Here is a 19,922-nt window from a genome sequence, read left to right as displayed (position 1 = left end):
ATGGATGCACTTACTGGGGTCAATCACTCATCTCGTGTGTGTGTGTGTGTGTGTGTGTGTGTGTGTGTGTGTGTGTGTGTGTGTGTGTGTGTGTGTGTGTGTGTGTGTGTGTGTGTGTGTGTGTGTGTGTGTGTGTGTGTGTGTGTGTGTGTGTGTGTGTGTGTGTGTGGAGGAGAGTGGCGAAAGAGCTAAAGACAAAAAGAGAGGCGGATACACAGAAAGTGGGGGGGAGTGAGAGATCAGTTTGAAAAGGGATCAGGAAACAAACTGACATTCCAACATTTTCATTTTTCAATGTTAAATGCTGTAGATAGTATTACTAGTATTAAATGCCTCGCCCCGTATTACTCTTGGAGGAAATTCCCTTTCTGCTAAAGCCTCAGTCAGCTACCTCGGTTGTCTGCTAAATCGTGGCCTGGGTGGTAAAACCATAGCTCTTAAGACCATTGGCAAGGTGAATGGCAGAATCAAGTTCTTAGCCAGCAAAGCACATTTTCTAGACTCGGCTAGTCTTCGCTTATTAGCAAACTCACTGGTTTTGGCCTAGCCCTAAAAGAGGCTTGTCTTGGGGCTGTCTGCGAAGACCATGTTGGAAAACAGGATTTCCAGCAGTTGGGTTGGCTCCAAGTCCCCAGGGAGGCTCTCCAGCGTTGAAGCGCTGAGCCCTACTGGTCAGCACTGAGAATGCAGGCGGGCCCGTGGATTTAGCATGAGGAAACCCAGTGCAGCTCGTGTTTAACATTGAGCACTTCCGCATTTTTGACACCAAATGTTGGTGTCCAAAACGGAAGAATGCGGAAGTAGACCGCACTTCCGGGTGCTTCAAAACGCCACTGAGCAACTTCCATCAAAATGAATAGTAGGGGGGGCAGGGAAGTCCGCACTCTTTATAACGGTATTTGCGGTGTCTTCTTTCGCATACAGTACAGTGCCATTATCATTCATGTGCATTTTTCTTTATAGCAAATTGTCTGCAGACTGTCAGGCAATTCATTAACCACATTCCTGTTACCGGAGATGCTGATTGATATACAGTAGAAAGCATCCCGGGGGCTCTGTTATTTCAGTCAAAGGAAAATCAGTCTAGAAAATGTGTCATTGTTGCCCCAGAGGTGGTAATATAGCATAATGACATACTGTGTTGTACATTGCTAATCAACCTCAAGGCGGTTTACTCAGGCACTCAACCAAACAGAATGTTAGTATTACGGTGTACCAATCTATGTCTAATTTCCTGTTTCCTGAAGTCAATTGCTGAGCGTCGTGTGTTACTGATACGTTCTGTGCCATCGGGTGGATATGGCCTCCGATTCACATGATAAGAGCTCGTCCAAAGGCGTCATGTGGCATGGAATGAATTTGATGCTAAGAACAGGTATACTTCTCCAATTAAATAAATATGCGATGTGCTCTAGAGAAGTATACTCGTTCTAAGGCATTTAATATCGATATAAGAATGCCTCGTTATTTTCCATTTGTGGAAGTGCTCCGGTTGCTATGTACATTGCTAGGGCCTCGTCTGCACTGCGTCTGTGCGGCCAACCACATTAGCTTCTGTATTAGCCACGGCCTTTCCAAGCTCTTTTCTTGGAAACTACAGCGCTGTCTGTGGTTTTGATCAGATCGTCGATGTTCGGATTTTACGGTGATTGGAACATTGGCGTTTTCTGGAGCAAGGATGGTCCTCGCTAGCATTGGCACTATTGCTGTTAACATCCAAGATGGCCACAAACCAGACGTGCATCATAGGCTTGGACTCCTCATACATTGAAGGAAGCATGAGGTCAGTCCGTTGCTTTCTCCAGGTTGGCAGAGGGAGAATTGCTTCTCATCACGTGGCAACCCAAGCGCCACCACTTTTGTCCACAAGGTGGCACTCATTGTGTTAATATTGACAGCCCTAGTTATTCTTTTAATTGTTGTTTGACATTTTTCACACCCCTTTCTCTCTCTCTCCATCCCTCTTTCTCTCTCTCTCTCTCTCTCTCCATCCTCTCTCTCTCTCTCTCTCTCTCTCTCTCTCTCTCTCTCTCTCTCTCTCCATCCCTCTTTCTCTCTCTCTCTCTCTCTCTCTCCATCCCTCTTTCTCTCTGCGGCAGATAAGCTAGAAAACGGTGTGGGCGAGGTGTACCAGAGGAGGAGAGGCCCCCAGTCCACCAGCTCCGAGGGACAGGAAACAGGAAGCAGGCAACAGGAAGTGACAGGGCAGACAGGAAACAGTTGGAGACGTATTCTCCTACTCATCCTGGCCATCACCATCCACAACATTCCAGGTCAGATGTTCTTGGTTCTTTGGTATGACCCGACACTCTAACCACAAGGCCACTGAGCTGGGTAGAAGACCACGACTATATTATAGCCATAGTTGGGGTTGGCAAAAAGGGGTGCATACGTTGGTTAGACATACCAACAGTCATACAGTCATGAGTCAGACAAACCGGTGCTGTGGGTTAAAAACACCCGTGGCTCCCGACATGCGTCGCGGGGTAAAACTAATCCGTGCTGCGGGTTAAAAATCACCCATGGCTTCCTGTGAGGTTAGGTTAGGGGAGGGTGTCTGACTCATGGTGTGTTACAAAAACTTGCAGTAATCTTGGTCTCTATACTGCCTCCCCCTGGCCAACCAAGGCGCCTGATGGATGGGAAAGGTTGGAATAACGTGTTCACTCGCTACGTCCAACCGGGGAAACTCCACCCTGTCAGGTGAAAAGAAGCGGCTTGGACTCCCCATACATTGAAGGAAGCATGAGGTCAGTCCGTTGCTTTCCTCAGGTTGGCAGAGGGAGTGTAGCACCCAGGATTTCAGAGTGAAAAAAGTGTTACAAGAATTGTGAAAAAAACAACATGGATCACATATTGACATCACGCTGTCCTCTTTCAGTAACATGTAAACACATTTCATGTGGACTGATTTCCATCCATCAGGACTAAACAAATGCATGGTCTCAGCTTCAGGCGGTGCGCTGATGTTGTTTGACTGCAGGAAGTACGAGTGAGAGGGTGAATTAATGACACGTGACGCGGAGGTACTGTACGATGCGGTCATAAGAGAAATTAACGGAGTGCACTCTACTGATTGAGCACATCCTTTTCTGGTGGTCAACCAATTCATTAGTGAGACTTCATCTGCATATCGTTTTCATAAAAGCTACGTGCTCATACGTAAAATACATACATATTTTCCCAGAAAACGTGCAATGTATCCAGAGAATGAGAAGCTAAAAGTGAGCCCAGCTCTTTATCCAAACTTCAGTTATCTCCGGGCTTGACAGACCTTGGTGGTCTGTCTGCATGCTCTCTCAAATCCCTTCAACTGATCCAGAATGCCATGGCACACCTGGTTTTCAATTTACTAAATCCCACATCTCATCACTTCTGTGCTCACTTCACTGAACTGATGATCCACCCTGTTCACACACTGTCACACATCATGGTCAGAAAACCCGGGATATCTGTACGACATCCCACACACCCAGTCAGAACTGCAGACTCACCCGCCATAGTCTGAACTCACCTCTTCAGACCACACCCTTGGCACTCCTTATTTTCCTCTTCCTTGTTCACTTATGCTATTTATGTTATTTAGATAAACATACACTGTTTTATATGTTATTTCAATAGTGTATGATTTTTAGACGGTATGATTTAGACCAGGGTTTCTCAAAGTGGGTGTTGCGGGTGCCGTGACGCAAGTCCAGGGATGCTGCAGAATACTTTGATACTATTTGGAATTCATCAATTACTTCAATTTAACCACCCTCTAAAAACTGTTCACTTAGTGCGTTCTTTTTTAATATACGCCAAATCTTTGTGCCAAAAATAGCCAATCTTGTGAGCTTGTAGATTGGCTATTTCTGGCCTCCAGAATATGGATGCTGGGTTTCAAGTGGTTAATATCAAGCATACAGTTATTTTCACTAAAAGAAATGACAAAACAAATGTCATTCAGGGAAGCCGTGGATGAATACGTTATTTACAGGGGTGCCATGAGCAAATAAGGTTTGAGAACCACTGATTTAGACCGATGCGAGGTTTGATCTTTACCCTAGCGGGGTAAACAGACTATCGTAGTTATTTTGTAGCACAAGATTGTTTTCTTGTCACTGTATTTATATTACTGGACCTCCTCTTTGCTCTATTGTTACAGTTGCTCTGGATAGCCGTGGCATGTAAACAAACCCACACATTGAACACATCTTTATCACAAAAGACAGTAATTTGATTGTCTTAGAATTTGACACCACAGAATCTACAATAAGCTAATTCATGAGAAAGAGATACTGCTCACAATCCAGCTAAACACAAGGGAACACTATTTAGTATGCAATCCATTGGGCCATTATCCAAAAACCACTCATGTGTGATTGATTCAGCCGCAAATTGAAGGCGAACAAATATCTGAGATGTGAACTTGTGAAGGGGCGCTGCCTGGGACTGGTGGAATATGCCTGGCTCTACAATAGGAAAGAATCAAACAGCTTGTGTGACAGCCACACTACAGGTTATTTACAGGGAGCTGAACTTGCACCTGGCATAAGTGAATTAAACACTACAGGGGACTTTTCTTTTAAAGATCAGTCGGGCTCAGAGCATTTCTTCTCTGGCGTACAGTGCCGTAAAGTCTGACATAAAGAGAGAGATTTAGGGTGGCATGCAGTACAGCATTTCATGAATACGAATTGCATGCATAAAATTTTTTTAAAAAATCCATAAATTAGAAAACAAATGTTTAAGTAGTGGAAATAGTAAATAGCTGATCTACTAGCTCACAACATGTCGCTTCTGTCGTAGATAGGCTATTGTCACTAGTTTGGGTACCGGACAAATGTCTAAAGTACCCAAAGTCGCTGTAGAGATAAAGAAAGGAACCAACTTAATTTAAAAACAAATAATAAAATAGTGGTCTATTAAAATGTATTAAAGGTTAAGCATGGGTTGTTCAGTTCAGTTCATTTTCTGAATGGTGGACACAGTTCATACATAACACACATTATTATGGTGCACGTGTTCCAGACTGATGGGACATCTGTCTACCTACACAGTGCATACATTCATGTTGTCCTTAGATATATACATTCACCTACACATATTCATATATATAAACATATATATAGTATACACAGCTACTTACATACACCACAATAAACATCGCATCAACACAATAGTTCCTGCTGTGTAGAATCAATACCTTTCATTGCCATTGCGTTATGGTTTACTAATACTGATTGATTAAGCCAAGGTGGCAAGGTGGCAGATTATTAGATAAGGGTTATTATTTATGTATAATTCCTGCGTCTCATTCGTATGTTATGTTATCCTTATAATATAGATTATATATAATGAGTTACTTATAATGTATATGGTATGGTATAATATATGTTATGGTTTACTGTAATATGGTATAGTAGGTATAAAAGGTCATATGGTGTTACTTTAGTATATGATACATGATATGGTTTACTATACGTATATAGTACATCATATGTATTATGGTTTACTACTACTACTTCTACTAATAGTTAATACTAATAATAGTATATAATATATGTCATGCATGATATGGTTTACTATACTTATATAGTACATAATATGTATTATGGTTTACTACTACTACTTCTACTTCTACTACTACTACTTCTACTAATAGTTAATACTGATAATAATAGTATATAATATATGTCATGCATGATATGGTTTACTATACTTATATAGTACATAATATGTATTATGGTTTACTACTACTACTTCTACTAATAGTTAATACTGATAATAATAGTATATAATATGTATTATGGTTTACTACTTCTACTAATAGTTAATACTGATAATAATAGTATATAATATGTATTATGGTTTACTACTTCTACTAATAGTTAATACTGATAATAATAGTATATAATATGTATTATGGTTTACTACTTCTACTAATAGTTAATACTAATAATAATAGTATATAATAGTGATGCATGATATGGTTTACTATACTTATATATATTACATAATGTATGATATGGTTTACTATAATTATATAGTACAGTACGTCATAGTTTCCCTTTTGTAATGCCATTAGTACTCTTCTTCAAAAAAATTTTTTTTTACTTTAGTTTTGAATTGATTTATGTTTCCACAGTGCTTTAAGTCATACTCCAGCTCATTCCACAGAGTGACTCCGTAAGAGGAGATGCTCCTCGTTTTCAAGTTTGTACGCATCACAGGTTTTTGAGTGGTGCAACCACTCCCTTACGGAGTGTGTGTGGGTGGGTGCGTCTGAGCACGAAAACAGCATGGTTGTTTTTCACCACCTGTGCGCAACACACACACACACACACGCAATATGGTGATTTCGAGTGTGCCCGTACAGTACAGTGACAGTATAATACGGTAGTAGTAGAGGTCTAGCTTAAACTTGGACTCAGGGGGGTGGACGCCTCTGCCTTGCATAGTCCCCAGTGAATAGGCAGTTTGCCCTTCACTGGTAACCCTATTTTGGACTCATTTTAAATATATGAAGGTATTGCGGGCAGGGATTTTTACAAAAAAGCCTCCCCTTTTAAAATACATACACACATACATACCTACATACATACATTTCAGAAGTTTTAGCAGTTTTTAAGGACCCACTTTTAGGCCAGTGCACCAGAGCAAACTCTTGCCTTTTTTTAAACCCTACCCATTTTAACAAATACATACATACATACATACATGCTCTTTCATTAATTGTATGGCTACATTTGCATTGTCTTATCTTTAGTACTGTGTTACAGTAGCCGTGTGTAAAATACCATAGACTTTCATTGTCTATATTAATACATTAGCTGTGTCTCATTTCCTAGATGAATACATTAGCTTTGTTTTGCATATTACATGAATAAACTAGCGAAGGCATGTTCTCTATTCCTGAGATTGATGATGTGTGAAATACATTGAGTTAGTGGGAATGGGCATTTGTGTGCTTGTGCTTGTAATGTGTGAGCAAAGGGCTGTAAATCAGTACAAAATGAAGATTGGGAATGTGGATTATGTATGTGTTGCATGGCTGCCTGGTTAAGTGTCTTTGTGCTCTTTTGTACTATACAATACATTAAGCAGCTTTTTCTAATCTAACACCATATTTCAGTTCCCCTTTCCCAACATCACAGTCACGTTCAAGGTGCAAGTAAATTGTCCGTAATTTGGGCATGTCATTATTGTAGGCAAGCATACATTTTACTTAAAGGTTTCTGGAAATTGTTTAGTTTAGTTTTGTTTGCTTTTGTGTTTGAAGTCAGTACAGTTCCCGTAGCAGGCAATGATGCAGCCAGTCAGAATGCTCTCTGTGTTACCTCTGTAGAAAGCCTGCAGAACCATATTGAAGCCTGAGAATGTAGAGGCGAACCAAGTGGTGTGAGGAAGTCACACAACTTGGTTGGTGTGGAGTGGACTTCCCAGGTGAGTTTCTCAGTGATGTGATTCATGTGAATGTCAATGCATTTGAAGACACTGACCTTCTCCACTGTGGCCCCATCGATGTAGATGGGGTGTGCTCTCTGCCTGACTTATATAGTTCACCATCAGCTCTTTGGTCTGCTTCATCCATGATCATGCTTGGCTGTCACTGTTATTTTGTCAGCAAACGTGACCACTAAGTTGGAGCTGTGCATGGCCAGCCAGCCGTAGGTGTACAGAGAGTAGAGAAGTGGGCAGAAAGAAACAGGCCTGGAAGTTATTTCCGTACCGGGGTAGTGTCAGATTTACTCACAAGCTACATTGCCTATGGAAACATAACCGAGCAGACATCAGTACACAGGAGAGAGCCTGAGCCTTTCAAGTTTCAACATTTTCAATCTCAAGTCAATGCAGCATTTCACTGGGGAATGTGTTGCTTATTGCCTGTTCTGAGGAGAGACACATCATCCAGTTTACTGTATATAGCTCAAACACTGTAAATCCTGAGTATTACTATTAATCTAACTCAGTGTACAAAGTGTACAAATTGAACTGCATTTGTACACTCTTGGGAGTTGAAAAGGATACATTAACACTGATGTGTGCATATATATATATATACACATATATATATATACATACATACATACATACATACACACACAATAAGCAGCTGCCACTAACTCCTACTGATTTAGCACATCGTCTTGGTCTTGGTAATAGCGGGTGTATGCGCTGTCCATGGTGCTGAGATCCCTCCCCAGGCCTCTACTCTCCCTAGTGGACGAGCTTGGAGGTTCGGGCCCATGGTGATACTCCACATACTACCCACACAGACCACAAACTGTACAATAATAGAAATATCTCCTGTAGGGCTGTTCAACACTCCTATTCAACACTAAAGAAAGTCCACTAATCGTCATCAGAATTTCTCGACTAATCGATTAGTTTATTTAATCTGTGAAATGAGTCTAACCATATAGCTTGCTGCTTTGCAGAAATTGACATTTTAAAACATATTAGTCTTAGTCGACTAAACCGACTGATTAGTGAGTTTGATCTTGAGGGGACGGAAGACACTACTCTTCCAGTTCCGTGACGTTCCAGAAACCTTCACACAGACACACACTAGCTATTCCCCCAATTTCTGACTGTGCCAAATATGTGGAGCTCCTTTCCCTGAGTCATTCAGTGACCAAGAGAGAAAGACCGTATCTCAGGAATGGAATGAGAAGAAATCGACAGGGACGTAGGGTCAAAAGGAAGAAAGGAGACTGTATTAGAGGGAGAGAGATTGGAACTTTGTTGTATAGACAAAGTGCCAGTTCCTGTTTTAAGAACCCCTGAAGCAGCTGACACCTTTGGTCTTTGTCCACTATTGATCTTCGGGAACCAACAACCCTGTCCTACATGGATGTCGAGGAGGTCACCGGGGAGATAGATGAAAGAGTAGAATTGAGGAAGGAAGGGTGTGAGGAGGGGAGAGTGAAGGGGAAAAGAGAACATACACTTTTCCATTCCAATTTGCAACAAACAAAGGTTAGGAAGGTTATGTTGCAGAATTACTCTAGGAAAAAACTTTCTATTGAAAATAAAATGTAATTTAAAATAGCAATCTGTGCCAAATACAATATCAGAAGAGGCTTTGAGTCAGCCTGCCAATGCACACTTACTGTAGAATAGACAGCCGTGAAACTAAGAGGGAAAACGTCACAGGTGTGTGTGTGTGTGTGTGTGTGTGTGTGTGTGTGTGTGTGTGTGTGTGTGTGTGTGTGTGTGTGTGTGTGTGTGTGTGTGTGTGTGTGTGTGTGTGTGTGTGTGTGTGTGTGTGTGTGTGTGTGTGTGTGTGTGTGTGTGTGTGTGTGTGTGTGTGCGCGCGTGCATTATCCTACTTATACCATGGCCACTTTGCCAACAATTTATAATTTATGTGTATTCATATTTTGAAGCAATAAAACCGAACAGCACAATTGGAGCCACTAGGTGATTGCTCAAAAACATCTCAGCAGTAGTTGTGGAGGAACGGTAGATAGTAGCTACTCTGACAATGGGCAGATGGGTTTATAGCGACCACCGGTCGCATTTACTATGAAATCGTGCATTTCCCGTCAGTCAGTCAGCGGGGCAGTTGTTCGGTTGGTTGGTTGGTAGGTCACCCCAGACATGACCATATATGTGACATCACGTGACATCATCAGGGATGGAGATCCTTGATGTCATCAATACTAAGCTCATATATGGGAATGCCCATATATGGAAATCCCTGATGTCATCAATATTGGCCAGCAACTCTAACCTGTTCTGACATTCCATATGTTGATCCTTCCCCATCCATCCTTCCTCTTCGATGTCTCCCTTTTGACTGATACCTGTCCATTTAAACTCTAGACGGGCCTGCCCCAAAGTTATTAGTGCAGCCGCGCCCGGCAGCCAGCGAAAACTAGACTTCTCAACAGGCCCGAAAATTAAGGTCTGGCCCTACCTTGGCCCTCACCAAACCCTGTACACTCAAGACACTGCCCCCGCTGCCACACTAGAGTTCTCATCAGGCCTGAAAATTAAGGCCCAGCCCTAACTGGGCCCTCATCAAACCCTGTACACTCAAGACACTGCCCCCGCTGCCACCCTTAGATCTTCCAGATCTACATGGAGCTGACCTGTTCTGACATTCCATATGTTGTTTTGACCACATCAAACCCTGTACACTCAAGACACACTCCATATGTGGCCAGTACAGAATTCATTCCATATGTTGATCTGACCCCCCCATGCCAAAGCGCCAGCTCTCGCCCAGCAGTCTGCTGTCACCTAGGCGGATGCGTGCACGTGACCTCGCTCTGCTTCTCGCCCTCAGGCGTCTTACTGGTAATATACTGGCTGTCTAATGCAGAATAGATAGGCCAGTTTGCTCTTCAACCTTAGCATCTCTATTCTGGCCACATCGTAATAGGCAAACATTTAGTAAATAAATGTAGATAGCAATTTTGCTATTTGACATATACGTGCAATGAAGTACTGTGTAGGGGTGAAGTGGTTAAGTTGTACCCACTGTATTTCCTAACAATACAAGATTAGATGGAAAGTGAAGGTCCAAGTTAAATCAGATGGCTTTAATATATTGAGGGGATTTAGTCCCAGGTCACTATGCAGGCGGGTGCTAGGTCATCCAACCCTTGTTTTCCCCGGTCCTTCCTTCTGTCACGGTTTCTTTGCTGCATGTTGTAGTAACATTGTGTGTGTGTGTCTGTGTGTGTTTTGCAGAGGGATTAGCTGTGGGAGTAGGATTTGGCGCAATTGGAAAAACTTCATCTGCCACTTTTGAGAGTGCCAGGTAAGACCAACGGAAATGCACACACACACACACACACACACACACACACACACACACACACACACAGTGGTTTTACAACATGGCTTTTTGTTGGCTGGAAATCAAATCCTTTGACTAAAGTAGCCAAAAGATTTAATGGCTTAAACCACGTGGTTTATATTCCAGTACCTGAATCAGGGTTCCCCAATAGGCGGCCCGCGGGCCATTTGCGGCCCACAGAGCGCCCCCTTGTGGCCCATGAAAGAATTTCCAAAAAAAGGGTCCCAGATATAAATGGCATTAAATGGGGGTCAGTAGCCTATGCATGTCAAACTGGGCATCCTTTTCAAATGGGGTCTTGCCCTGAAAATGAATTTTCAGGGCAAGACCTCGACCTCGCGCGTGCAGACTCGGCCCCCAGCCTGGTACGCTGGTCAAAATATGGCCCTTGAGGAAATTGAATTGGGGAACCCTGACCTAAATGATGAGTGAGTTGTCAACAAACTGCTCTTCACTTAAAGGTACTGTAATGGGTTATTTGATATTGTTTAACACAACAGATGCCCATGGATTATTCAGAAGAAAGACGCTAAAATCATTATCATGGTGAAACACATTGTGATGACATCATCAAGATGTGTTTCACCATGTTAATGATTTTTTTCAGACCTCCACACAACAGCTCTAAGGTTTAATGACATAGTAAAATGTTGAAAATTAGTGGAATGCCCCTTTAATGGTAGGGTCACAAGAAACCCCTATAAAAACATTGCCCGGTCAGCAAGTGGTTTCATGAATGTATGTATATAGACAATATGTTAGGCCAATAAAAAAGACTATATACCAAATCTCCCACCCGTCCACCACGGCTGCCGGACTATACCAATGCATTGCTGTATTTAAACTTGAGCATTTTACAAACAAATGCAGAGATGTCACTGATTTATTAATCCAGGTCAGTTGGAACGGCTCTGTTTTGTGCTGCTGTGTGCTCCTGGCATAGTGGCTCTGTTTTGTGCTGCTGTGTGCTCCTGGCATAGTGGCTCTTTTCAACTAAGCCACACATGGCATCAGTGTTCATTTTGTTGGCTAAGACTAAACTAACAAAAAACTTACAAAATGAACACTAGCATGACTAAGACTAAAAATACTAATATTTTGATATTTAGTCGACTAAGATTAAACAATTTCAGATGACTAATATAGGACTAAAACTAAATGGTGTGTTATTCAAAAGACTGAGACTAAATCACAATTTGAATTTGCTGTCAAAATTAACACTGCGTGTCATATATATATATATATATATATTTCATGGCTTCTAGATTATTTTCCATGCGCGACAGCTGGGTTTCAGTCAGACAACCCATTTTGGCACTGCTCAGGAGGTTGTAGCAGGGGGGCACACGTTAGTCCAACATACGTGTCCGGTTAAGACTCACCCGGGGATTCCGCGTGCGCTTAGGGCGCTTAGCAGTGTTGTTTTTGGCAGCAAGTTTACATTTAGTTTTAGTCACATTTTAGTCACCCGGAATGTTTTAGTGTTAGTCTAGTTTTAGTCGACTAAATATCATAAGATTTTAGTCGACTAAATTTACAGTTGATTTAGTCGACTGAAATGTATTTTGGCGGGCCATGATGCCGTTTTAATGACTGTTTTTACACTTGCTGAAAATAGCCGATCTACAAGCTCACAACGCGTCGTGCTGCGACGTGTTGTGAGCTTGTAGATCGGCTAATTTCAGCATGCAACCAAGTGTAAAATGACTTATACTGGATCTCTTGTCCACTAGTCCCTTCCTAACATTTTAGTCTAGTTTTTATTTGTTGATGAAATTGTCAGTATATTTAGTCTTAGTTTTAGTCATAGTCATCATAGCTTAGTTTTTATTTAGTTTCCATGTAGTTTTCGTCAGTGGAAAAAGGTAGTCGACGAACATTTTTCATCTTAGTTTTAGTCGACGAAATCAACACTGTGGGGTAGTAATATATCCCAATATAGAAATATTGGGACTAACGCTGCGCACCCAGCAAGCAGTGGGTGGGGTGTCCTTGAAACATGTGCGCTGCGTTCACGCAAGCATGGAGCATTATTATAAAGAATATTTGCTAGTCTTCCATTGTTCAGATTCCCTGAAAATGTTTCAGTTGAAAATCAAATGTTTACATAACCCTACATATCATGGAAAGGAACTAAAATATCTAACTTATGATTTTGGTTGAAGCCAAGTGTAAATGCATAAAAATGCATCGTAAAATAATGTTTGCTGTTGCTATTGGAGAAATTGTCAAGGACAGTGTTAGGGACCAGGCTGGCTTTGACTTTTATGTGTGAATTACGAGCAGATTCTGATTACCTACAACTCTTCTGTTGAGGCTGGTTTAGACTAGAGATTTATTGCTGCTTCATATCGATATTATTAAGATTACAATATACACCCTAAACACTTATGGCTGACAAAATGTCCATGCCACCTATTCTGACCGTTGTCTTGTAAATGTTGTAATTGAACATCTCCCTCCCTTTGCCTTCCACTTCCACACACTGGATTTATGCTTACGAGTCTAGGTTGTCCAGAATCAGCAGTGTGTGTGCTTCACAGTATAAGTCAAAGATGTTATTTCTGGCATGGAAGAATTTGTTTAATTTATGTTAAGAAGGCACATGCTTTTAATTAACATACACATGCATAAAAGTAAAAGTAACCGCCACACTATAATTGAGATCCACTGTGTTGCTGTGTCCTTGTATACCGAAAAACCAGTGAGCACTGAGATTTACTTTATCAATATGTTGTACGTTTCTACTTTCACTGCAAATAATTTAAAGGTTTGTAGAATATATACTTGCTAAATTGGGTGCTAAATTACATTGTGAAACTGTGATCTGAAACTTTAGGTATTATTTCACTTTTCCCCTGTTCAGAAACTTGGCTATCGGAATTGGTATCCAGAATTTCCCAGAAGGCTTAGCAGTTAGCCTGCCCCTGCGTGGTTCTGGGATGTCAACATGGAAATCTTTCTGGTATGTGTGAGTTTGTCGATGTTATTTTAGTTTTATTTAATTTCGAAATTTAATTTCGAAATTTAGTTTTAATGTGGTTTAAAGCAGGTGTACTAGTTTAGTTTAGTTTTTGAAAAGGCTTAGTTTAGTTTTCATTAATTTTTGTGTCAGTTAGATTACAGTTACATAATTCTTTGGTGAAGGCTTGCCAAATAATTCTGCAGGGGAATTGTTTGGAGAATCTCTTCTCTCGACCAAATAGTTATTCTGTTGAGAGAGATTTAATTCAGCCATTCTTGACTCTACCATTTAGGCCTGGAATAAAGGTACGGTTCGGGGTAGTTCAGGCAGAATGCAGTAAAAAGTGGTGGTGTTTGCTGGCTGTACGTGTGTGAACTACTGTCTCTCTGAACCTCAGGTACGGCCAGCTGAGCGGAATGGTAGAGCCCATCGCAGGGATGCTGGGTGCCGTTGCCGTGGTTTTGGCGGAACCTCTGTTGCCATATGCTCTGGCGTTTGCTGCCGGGGCGATGGTCTACGTGGTGGTTGACGACATCATACCCGAGGCTCAAGTCAGGTGAAGGACCATAACATTTTCTCCCCGATGAAGACCTTCAGAGGTGGAAACATGTTGGCAGTTGCATTTTGAGGGGTGCTAGCCCCTCCTATATGTTTTTAGTTCAATGTTTGTTTTAAAAACACCATTGACAATGTTTTTTACGCCATATTGCCCCTAACACAAACATTAAATGCCATTAACAATAAAGATAATTTAATGTTTGTTTTGGCAGTTTGTTTAACATCACCATTACATCATCTAATCAACATGAGTTAGACTTTAATATATTAATACAGTATATAAAGGCTGTTTCTCCTTTTTACTCTCGAGTCCCCGGATTGTCTGTTGTTTTTTAACTGATGGAGAGATGGTAGTTGGGTTGGTGGGTAGCTGGAGGAATCTATTTACAGAGAACAGTGGTTCTCAATGTATACATTTTAAGAAACACCATAACTCTCAGAATCCAAACCCTGAGGGTCCCTGCCTGGACCCCACTTTGGAGAAACCACTGCCATACAATCTATTGCTCTGTTCCCTCATTCATCCATCCACCTACAGCGTAGATGAGGGGACAGAGCAAATGATTGACAGATGTGGCTATACAGTATGAAAGACTATTTTTAATAGTGTTTTCATTCTATTTACCATTTACATTTATATATTTTTACTGTACCATTATGAACCTGACTATAACCTCAATTTACACAGCACATAGGCCTACTTGATATTAAAGAATTTCTCCCTCTTTCAGTGGAAATGGGAAGCTGGCGTCCTGGACTTCCATTCTTGGGTTCGTGGTCATGATGTCACTGGATGTTGGGCTGGGCTAAAGGTCACGATGATGACCAACCATCAAGCCATCAAAAACCTCTTGAGACCGATCATCAGAATGTGTCTGACCTCATTAGACAAAACCAAAAGGGACCAGCCTTCCTTCCCAGTGCGCGTGTGTGTGCGCGTGCGTGTATGTGTGTGTGTGTGTGTGTGTGTGTGTGTGTGTGTGTGTGTGTGTGTGTGTGTGTGTGTGCGTACGTGTGTGTGTGCGTGCGTGCGTGTGTGTGTGTCAATCTAACTTTCATTTGGATGTTCTTTTTATGGTACAGCATTGTTAATTAGGCAAATTGGCTGTCAGTGTAATTGAATTGTTTATTTTATTTTACCAGAGTAGAATTTTTGAATTTCTTGATGGTGAAATATTCCTTGAAGGATGACATTTTGATTCAGTGATTTATTTAAGTGAATGCAAGTGATCCCCCCCCCTTTGGCTGCGAACTCTGGCACTGCTCAACTGCTCATCATCTATCCTACTAGTGGATCTCAGACTTTTTCATATGAAGGACCCCTAATTGAAAATCTATATCTATATTTGACCCCCCCATCTAAAAAATATGTGCCAGAGATATCCCCAGAGGGGGGGGGGGGGGGGGGGATATAGCAGGCAGGCCGGCAGCTAGGCTGCAGCCATGCGGTCACCATATGCCCCCTGGTGGTCAACCGTATGGCTAATATAAAAACTAGCAGTGCTAGTTGAGTAACTGGAATACACTGCATGGCTGCTTGAGTAGTAAGTAATGACATCTATTTAAAGGTATATTCAGTGATTTCACTCAAAAAACCGTAGGTTTCGTTTTTGGCTGTGGGACCCAGCCTTTCGTCCAATCAGGATAGAGAGTCAAAAACGAAACCTAAGGTTTTTTGACCCCCAGGGGTTAACTGGGGACAGGGAGGACCTCCTTATATGGCCAGCACACTCTATAGTAGGGTGAAATCACTGAATATACCTTTAATGAGAATACAGTAATACAGTAAATGAAACCCATATTTAGTTACTAGATATTATAAAACCAGTGTAACATGAGTGCAAATGCTTTAAATACATTTTACTTGAATTAGACAAGATTGGTGCATTGATTGAATGCAATGCATTGTTTTGAATTTGAAAATTGGTGAGTGACATGGTTGTAGAATGCGGTATAAATAAGTGTGCTTCCCTGAATGTCCTTTTACAATTTGCAATTTTGTATAATTAAAGGACCAAATTATTTGAATGGATCAGTTCTTGTGTGAACTTGATCAGCTTCAAATGCATGCTGTTCTCATGTTTCAATTATTTCATTAATCTGGTGTTTTGCTAGCTTAGAAGGGAGGGGAAATGATTTGATTGTCTCTGCAAGGCAGAACGCATGGCTGAGACTAGCCAGTGTCTTTTTGGCAAATCTAAACTAGCAAATATAAGACTTCCGGTGGACGTTTCAACTAGTGTAGTGTGACATACGCACGCGTTCGGGGAGACCTCTACAACATCACACCCTCCGCTAAGCAGCAGAGGTGTAAAAAGAAAATTGGTATGCCATCTAGTGAGGGCGGAGGTAAAAAATATTCCATTTCCAGACTAAAGTGGACACTGGACAAAAATCCCTGTAAATTTGTACTGAAAAAAATGTAAATTTGTGCTGAAAATCCTTTCATCTGGTGCACTTTGAAATAAAAATTAAGAGGTTAGATCTATAAAGAACTACACACAACTTTACTCTGCTATTGCCATCAATTCAATCAACCAACTGCAATCGACTGCAAAACCATTTCACCTGTGGGCAGTGGGCCACAAGTGTATTGATTGCATAATGCAATTTGCAACTTGCATTCAACTGCATGTGGCATATTATTAAAATTATTCTATTGTGTCTTGTGTGAGATCTAATAACAGTTTTTTGGATAGGGCAGTGGTGGGCAACTTTGATGATGGAGAGGGCTTCTATATGTCACATCACTCACTCCAGAGGGCCACAATGCATATAGTCAAATTGCTGATCTACAAGCTCAAACTGCGACGTGTTTTGAGCTATGCTATTTTTGCAATTATTTTATTGGAATCCTGAATTATTTTTAGCTACCGGTATTTCTGAATTGGAATCTTGAAAATTTACATTTTTATTTAATTTCAAATACATTTATATGTTCTTATGTTAACTTTATGAACTTAAATGCAAATACATTGGACATAAAAACTAGTCATTACTAATCATTAAGCTACTAATATAGACTGAAGTAATTAAAGCGGGTTGCATGTTTGGAATTGTAACAGCTGAAATCAATAATATATCAATATTCCGATATTAACCTGCGGGCCGCATTAAGTGAAGGTGGGGGCCACATGTGGCCACCAGTTGATATTAACTTGCGGGCTGCATTAAGTGAAGGTGGGGGCCACATGTGGCCACCAGTTGATGTTAACCTGCGGGCCCCATTGAGTGAAGGTGGGGCCCACATGTGGCCACCAGTTGATATTAACCTGTGGGTCGCATTAAGTGAAGGTGGGGGCCACATGTGGCCACCAGTTGATATTAACCTGCGGGCTGCATTAAGTGAAGGTGGGGGCCACATGTGGCCACCAGTTGATGTTAACCTGCGGGCCCCATTGAGTGAAGGTGGGGGCCACATGTGGCCACCAGTTGATATTAACCTGCGGGCTGCATTAAGTGAAGGTGAGGGCCACATGTGGCCACCAGTTGATATTAACCTGCGGGCCGCATTAAGTGAAGGTGGGGACCACATGTGGCCACCAGTTATATTAACCTGTGGGTCGCATTAAGTGAAGGTGGGGGACACATGTGGCCCCCAGGCCGCCAGTAGCCCATGTATGGGATAGGGGATGCATATAAAAAAAAGTATTCTCCCTGTGATGTGGCCCCTTCAGTGGTTGTGGCCATAAGCGACCGCTTATATTGCTTATGCCTAGAACCGGCCCTGACAGTAGTCATTGCTATAGAGTGTGTGTTCAGTAACTGTGTAGCTCTATATTGTGACAGTAATCATTGCTATAGTCCCAGCTAACATGTCCATCTGGGCCCAATTGGGTTTTGACATGGGCTATGGACATGGGTTCCAAGTGGGCCGTGCACCCAGTTTTCACAAAGGGCCCACCCGTGTTAGCCCATATGGGCTTATGGGTTTCTAACTGGATCTTAGGTGGTATCCAAATGGGCCATTTTATTTCAGAACCATGTGTGCGCCACCTGTGTTTGCCTATATGGGTTTGAACTGGGATCTGATTGGGCCTTAACAGATCGTTTGCGGGGTCAGTATCTATACGTCATTTGTCAGACGATCGCCATGTGCATATCACGTATCTATACGCATTTATAGCTTTTTTTATTGAATACTTTAGTTCATCTTTCTATGTGCCCGGACAACATATAATGTAACTCCGATCGCATCTTCAAAGTTCCGGGTATGTGATCCTGAAAAAAGAGGGGGGAAAAAAGCCCCCCCCCCCCCCCCCCCCCCCTCATGAAAAGAGGCTTCCTTTACGTGTATATGTCAGGGGATCTAAAATGGACGCGCCCATGATCTAGTGTGTGTGAATAGAAGAGTAACACTCGATTCCCCCTCCCCTCCTGTTTCTACATGGTTTCTCCCGAGGAGGTGGATGGATTTTCCGAGAACGAGAGAGAGACAGACCCCCCGGGGTCTGTCTCTCTCTCGTTCTCGGAAAATGATTGAACGCACTACGCAGCCTAAGAAGTGCATCGACTTGCCCGCAGCCCATATATGCCAATCGCCATAAAACCATAAATCCTTCTTCATATTATGAACTAACAAACGAATCACATTATCGAGGGACCGCCATGAAAACAGTGGCCGCTGACATGTCTTCCGTTGGGGATCTGCACATAGCCGTCTTCGCCAGCAATCAGCCAATCACTATAGCTCGTGTGTTTGTAACACCTTTTTATTCATTATAATTCCAGTGATAAGACCGCAATGAACGCGTCGGGGACGTCATCGACCCGGTTGTAATGTATAACGAATACACATTTCCTCATCCTAAACCGTTGTGTTCTGTGGTGGAAGCCATTTCCCCTTCCTCGTCGAGTTGTCATCTTGACATCACAGCCGGGCTTAGCTCCTTTTTAGACGTTTTTTATCCCATTTTTAGACGCACGTCTAATAGCCGGCTATTGTTTAGTGGGATGGTCAAAAATGATGTAAAACGAGATTCATTTCTTTCAAATCCTCAAAAATGATGAAAAATGGCGTGCTATAGTATGCCGTACGGTATGGGCTATAGCCCATAGTCAGAAATGATGAAAAACGAGGATAAAAAAAAGAAATCAATAATTCAAAAAACGATGGGCTATAACCCATCGTTTTCTTTTTTCATTCTTTTCAAATCCTCAAAAATGATGAAAAACGGCGTGCTACAGTATGCCGTACGATATGGGCTATTAGACGAGGGTCTAAAAATGGGATAAAAAACGTCTAAAAATAGACGTCTAAAACACGTCTAAAAATAGACGTGTTTTAGACTTCAATTTTTAGACGTTGGTCCAAAATGATGAAAAACGGCGTGCTATAGTATGCCATACGGTATGGGCTATAGCCCATGGTCAAAAATGATGAAAAAAAATTATCCTCGTTTTTCATCATTTTTGACCATGGGCTATAGCCCATACCGTACGGCATACTATAGCATGCCGTTTTTCATCATTTTTGAGGATTTGAAAGAAATGAAAAAGAAAAGAAAAAAACGATGGATTATAGCCCATTGTTTTATTTATTTATTTTTTAATCCTCGTTTTTCATAATTTTTTTACCATCCCACTGAGCAATAGCCGGCTATT

At 41.7% G+C, this 19,922-nt stretch overlaps 1 protein-coding gene across 1 annotated transcript in view; it reads left to right on the top strand.

Annotated features, from left to right (window-relative positions):
- slc39a11 (solute carrier family 39, member 11) overlaps positions 1-16,302 on the top strand; it is a 75,070-nt gene extending 58,768 nt beyond the window's left edge. The window contains exons 6-10 of the mRNA XM_083788212.1: positions 2,100-2,273; positions 10,687-10,756; positions 13,662-13,760; positions 14,158-14,316; positions 15,050-16,302. Of these exons, the coding sequence (XP_083644338.1) occupies positions 2,100-2,273; positions 10,687-10,756; positions 13,662-13,760; positions 14,158-14,316; positions 15,050-15,128 (581 nt within the window). The 3' untranslated portion in view covers positions 15,129-16,302. The remainder of the gene's footprint in view (positions 1-2,099; positions 2,274-10,686; positions 10,757-13,661; positions 13,761-14,157; positions 14,317-15,049) is intronic.
- Positions 16,303-19,922: the final 3,620 nt, after the last annotated feature.

The sequence above is a fragment of the Protomyctophum parallelum genome, assembly GCF_964188405.1.
Source record: "Protomyctophum parallelum genome assembly, chromosome: 17".
NCBI lineage: Eukaryota > Metazoa > Chordata > Actinopteri > Myctophiformes > Myctophidae > Protomyctophum > Protomyctophum parallelum.
This window is presented reverse-complemented; position numbering and strand designations above follow the sequence as displayed.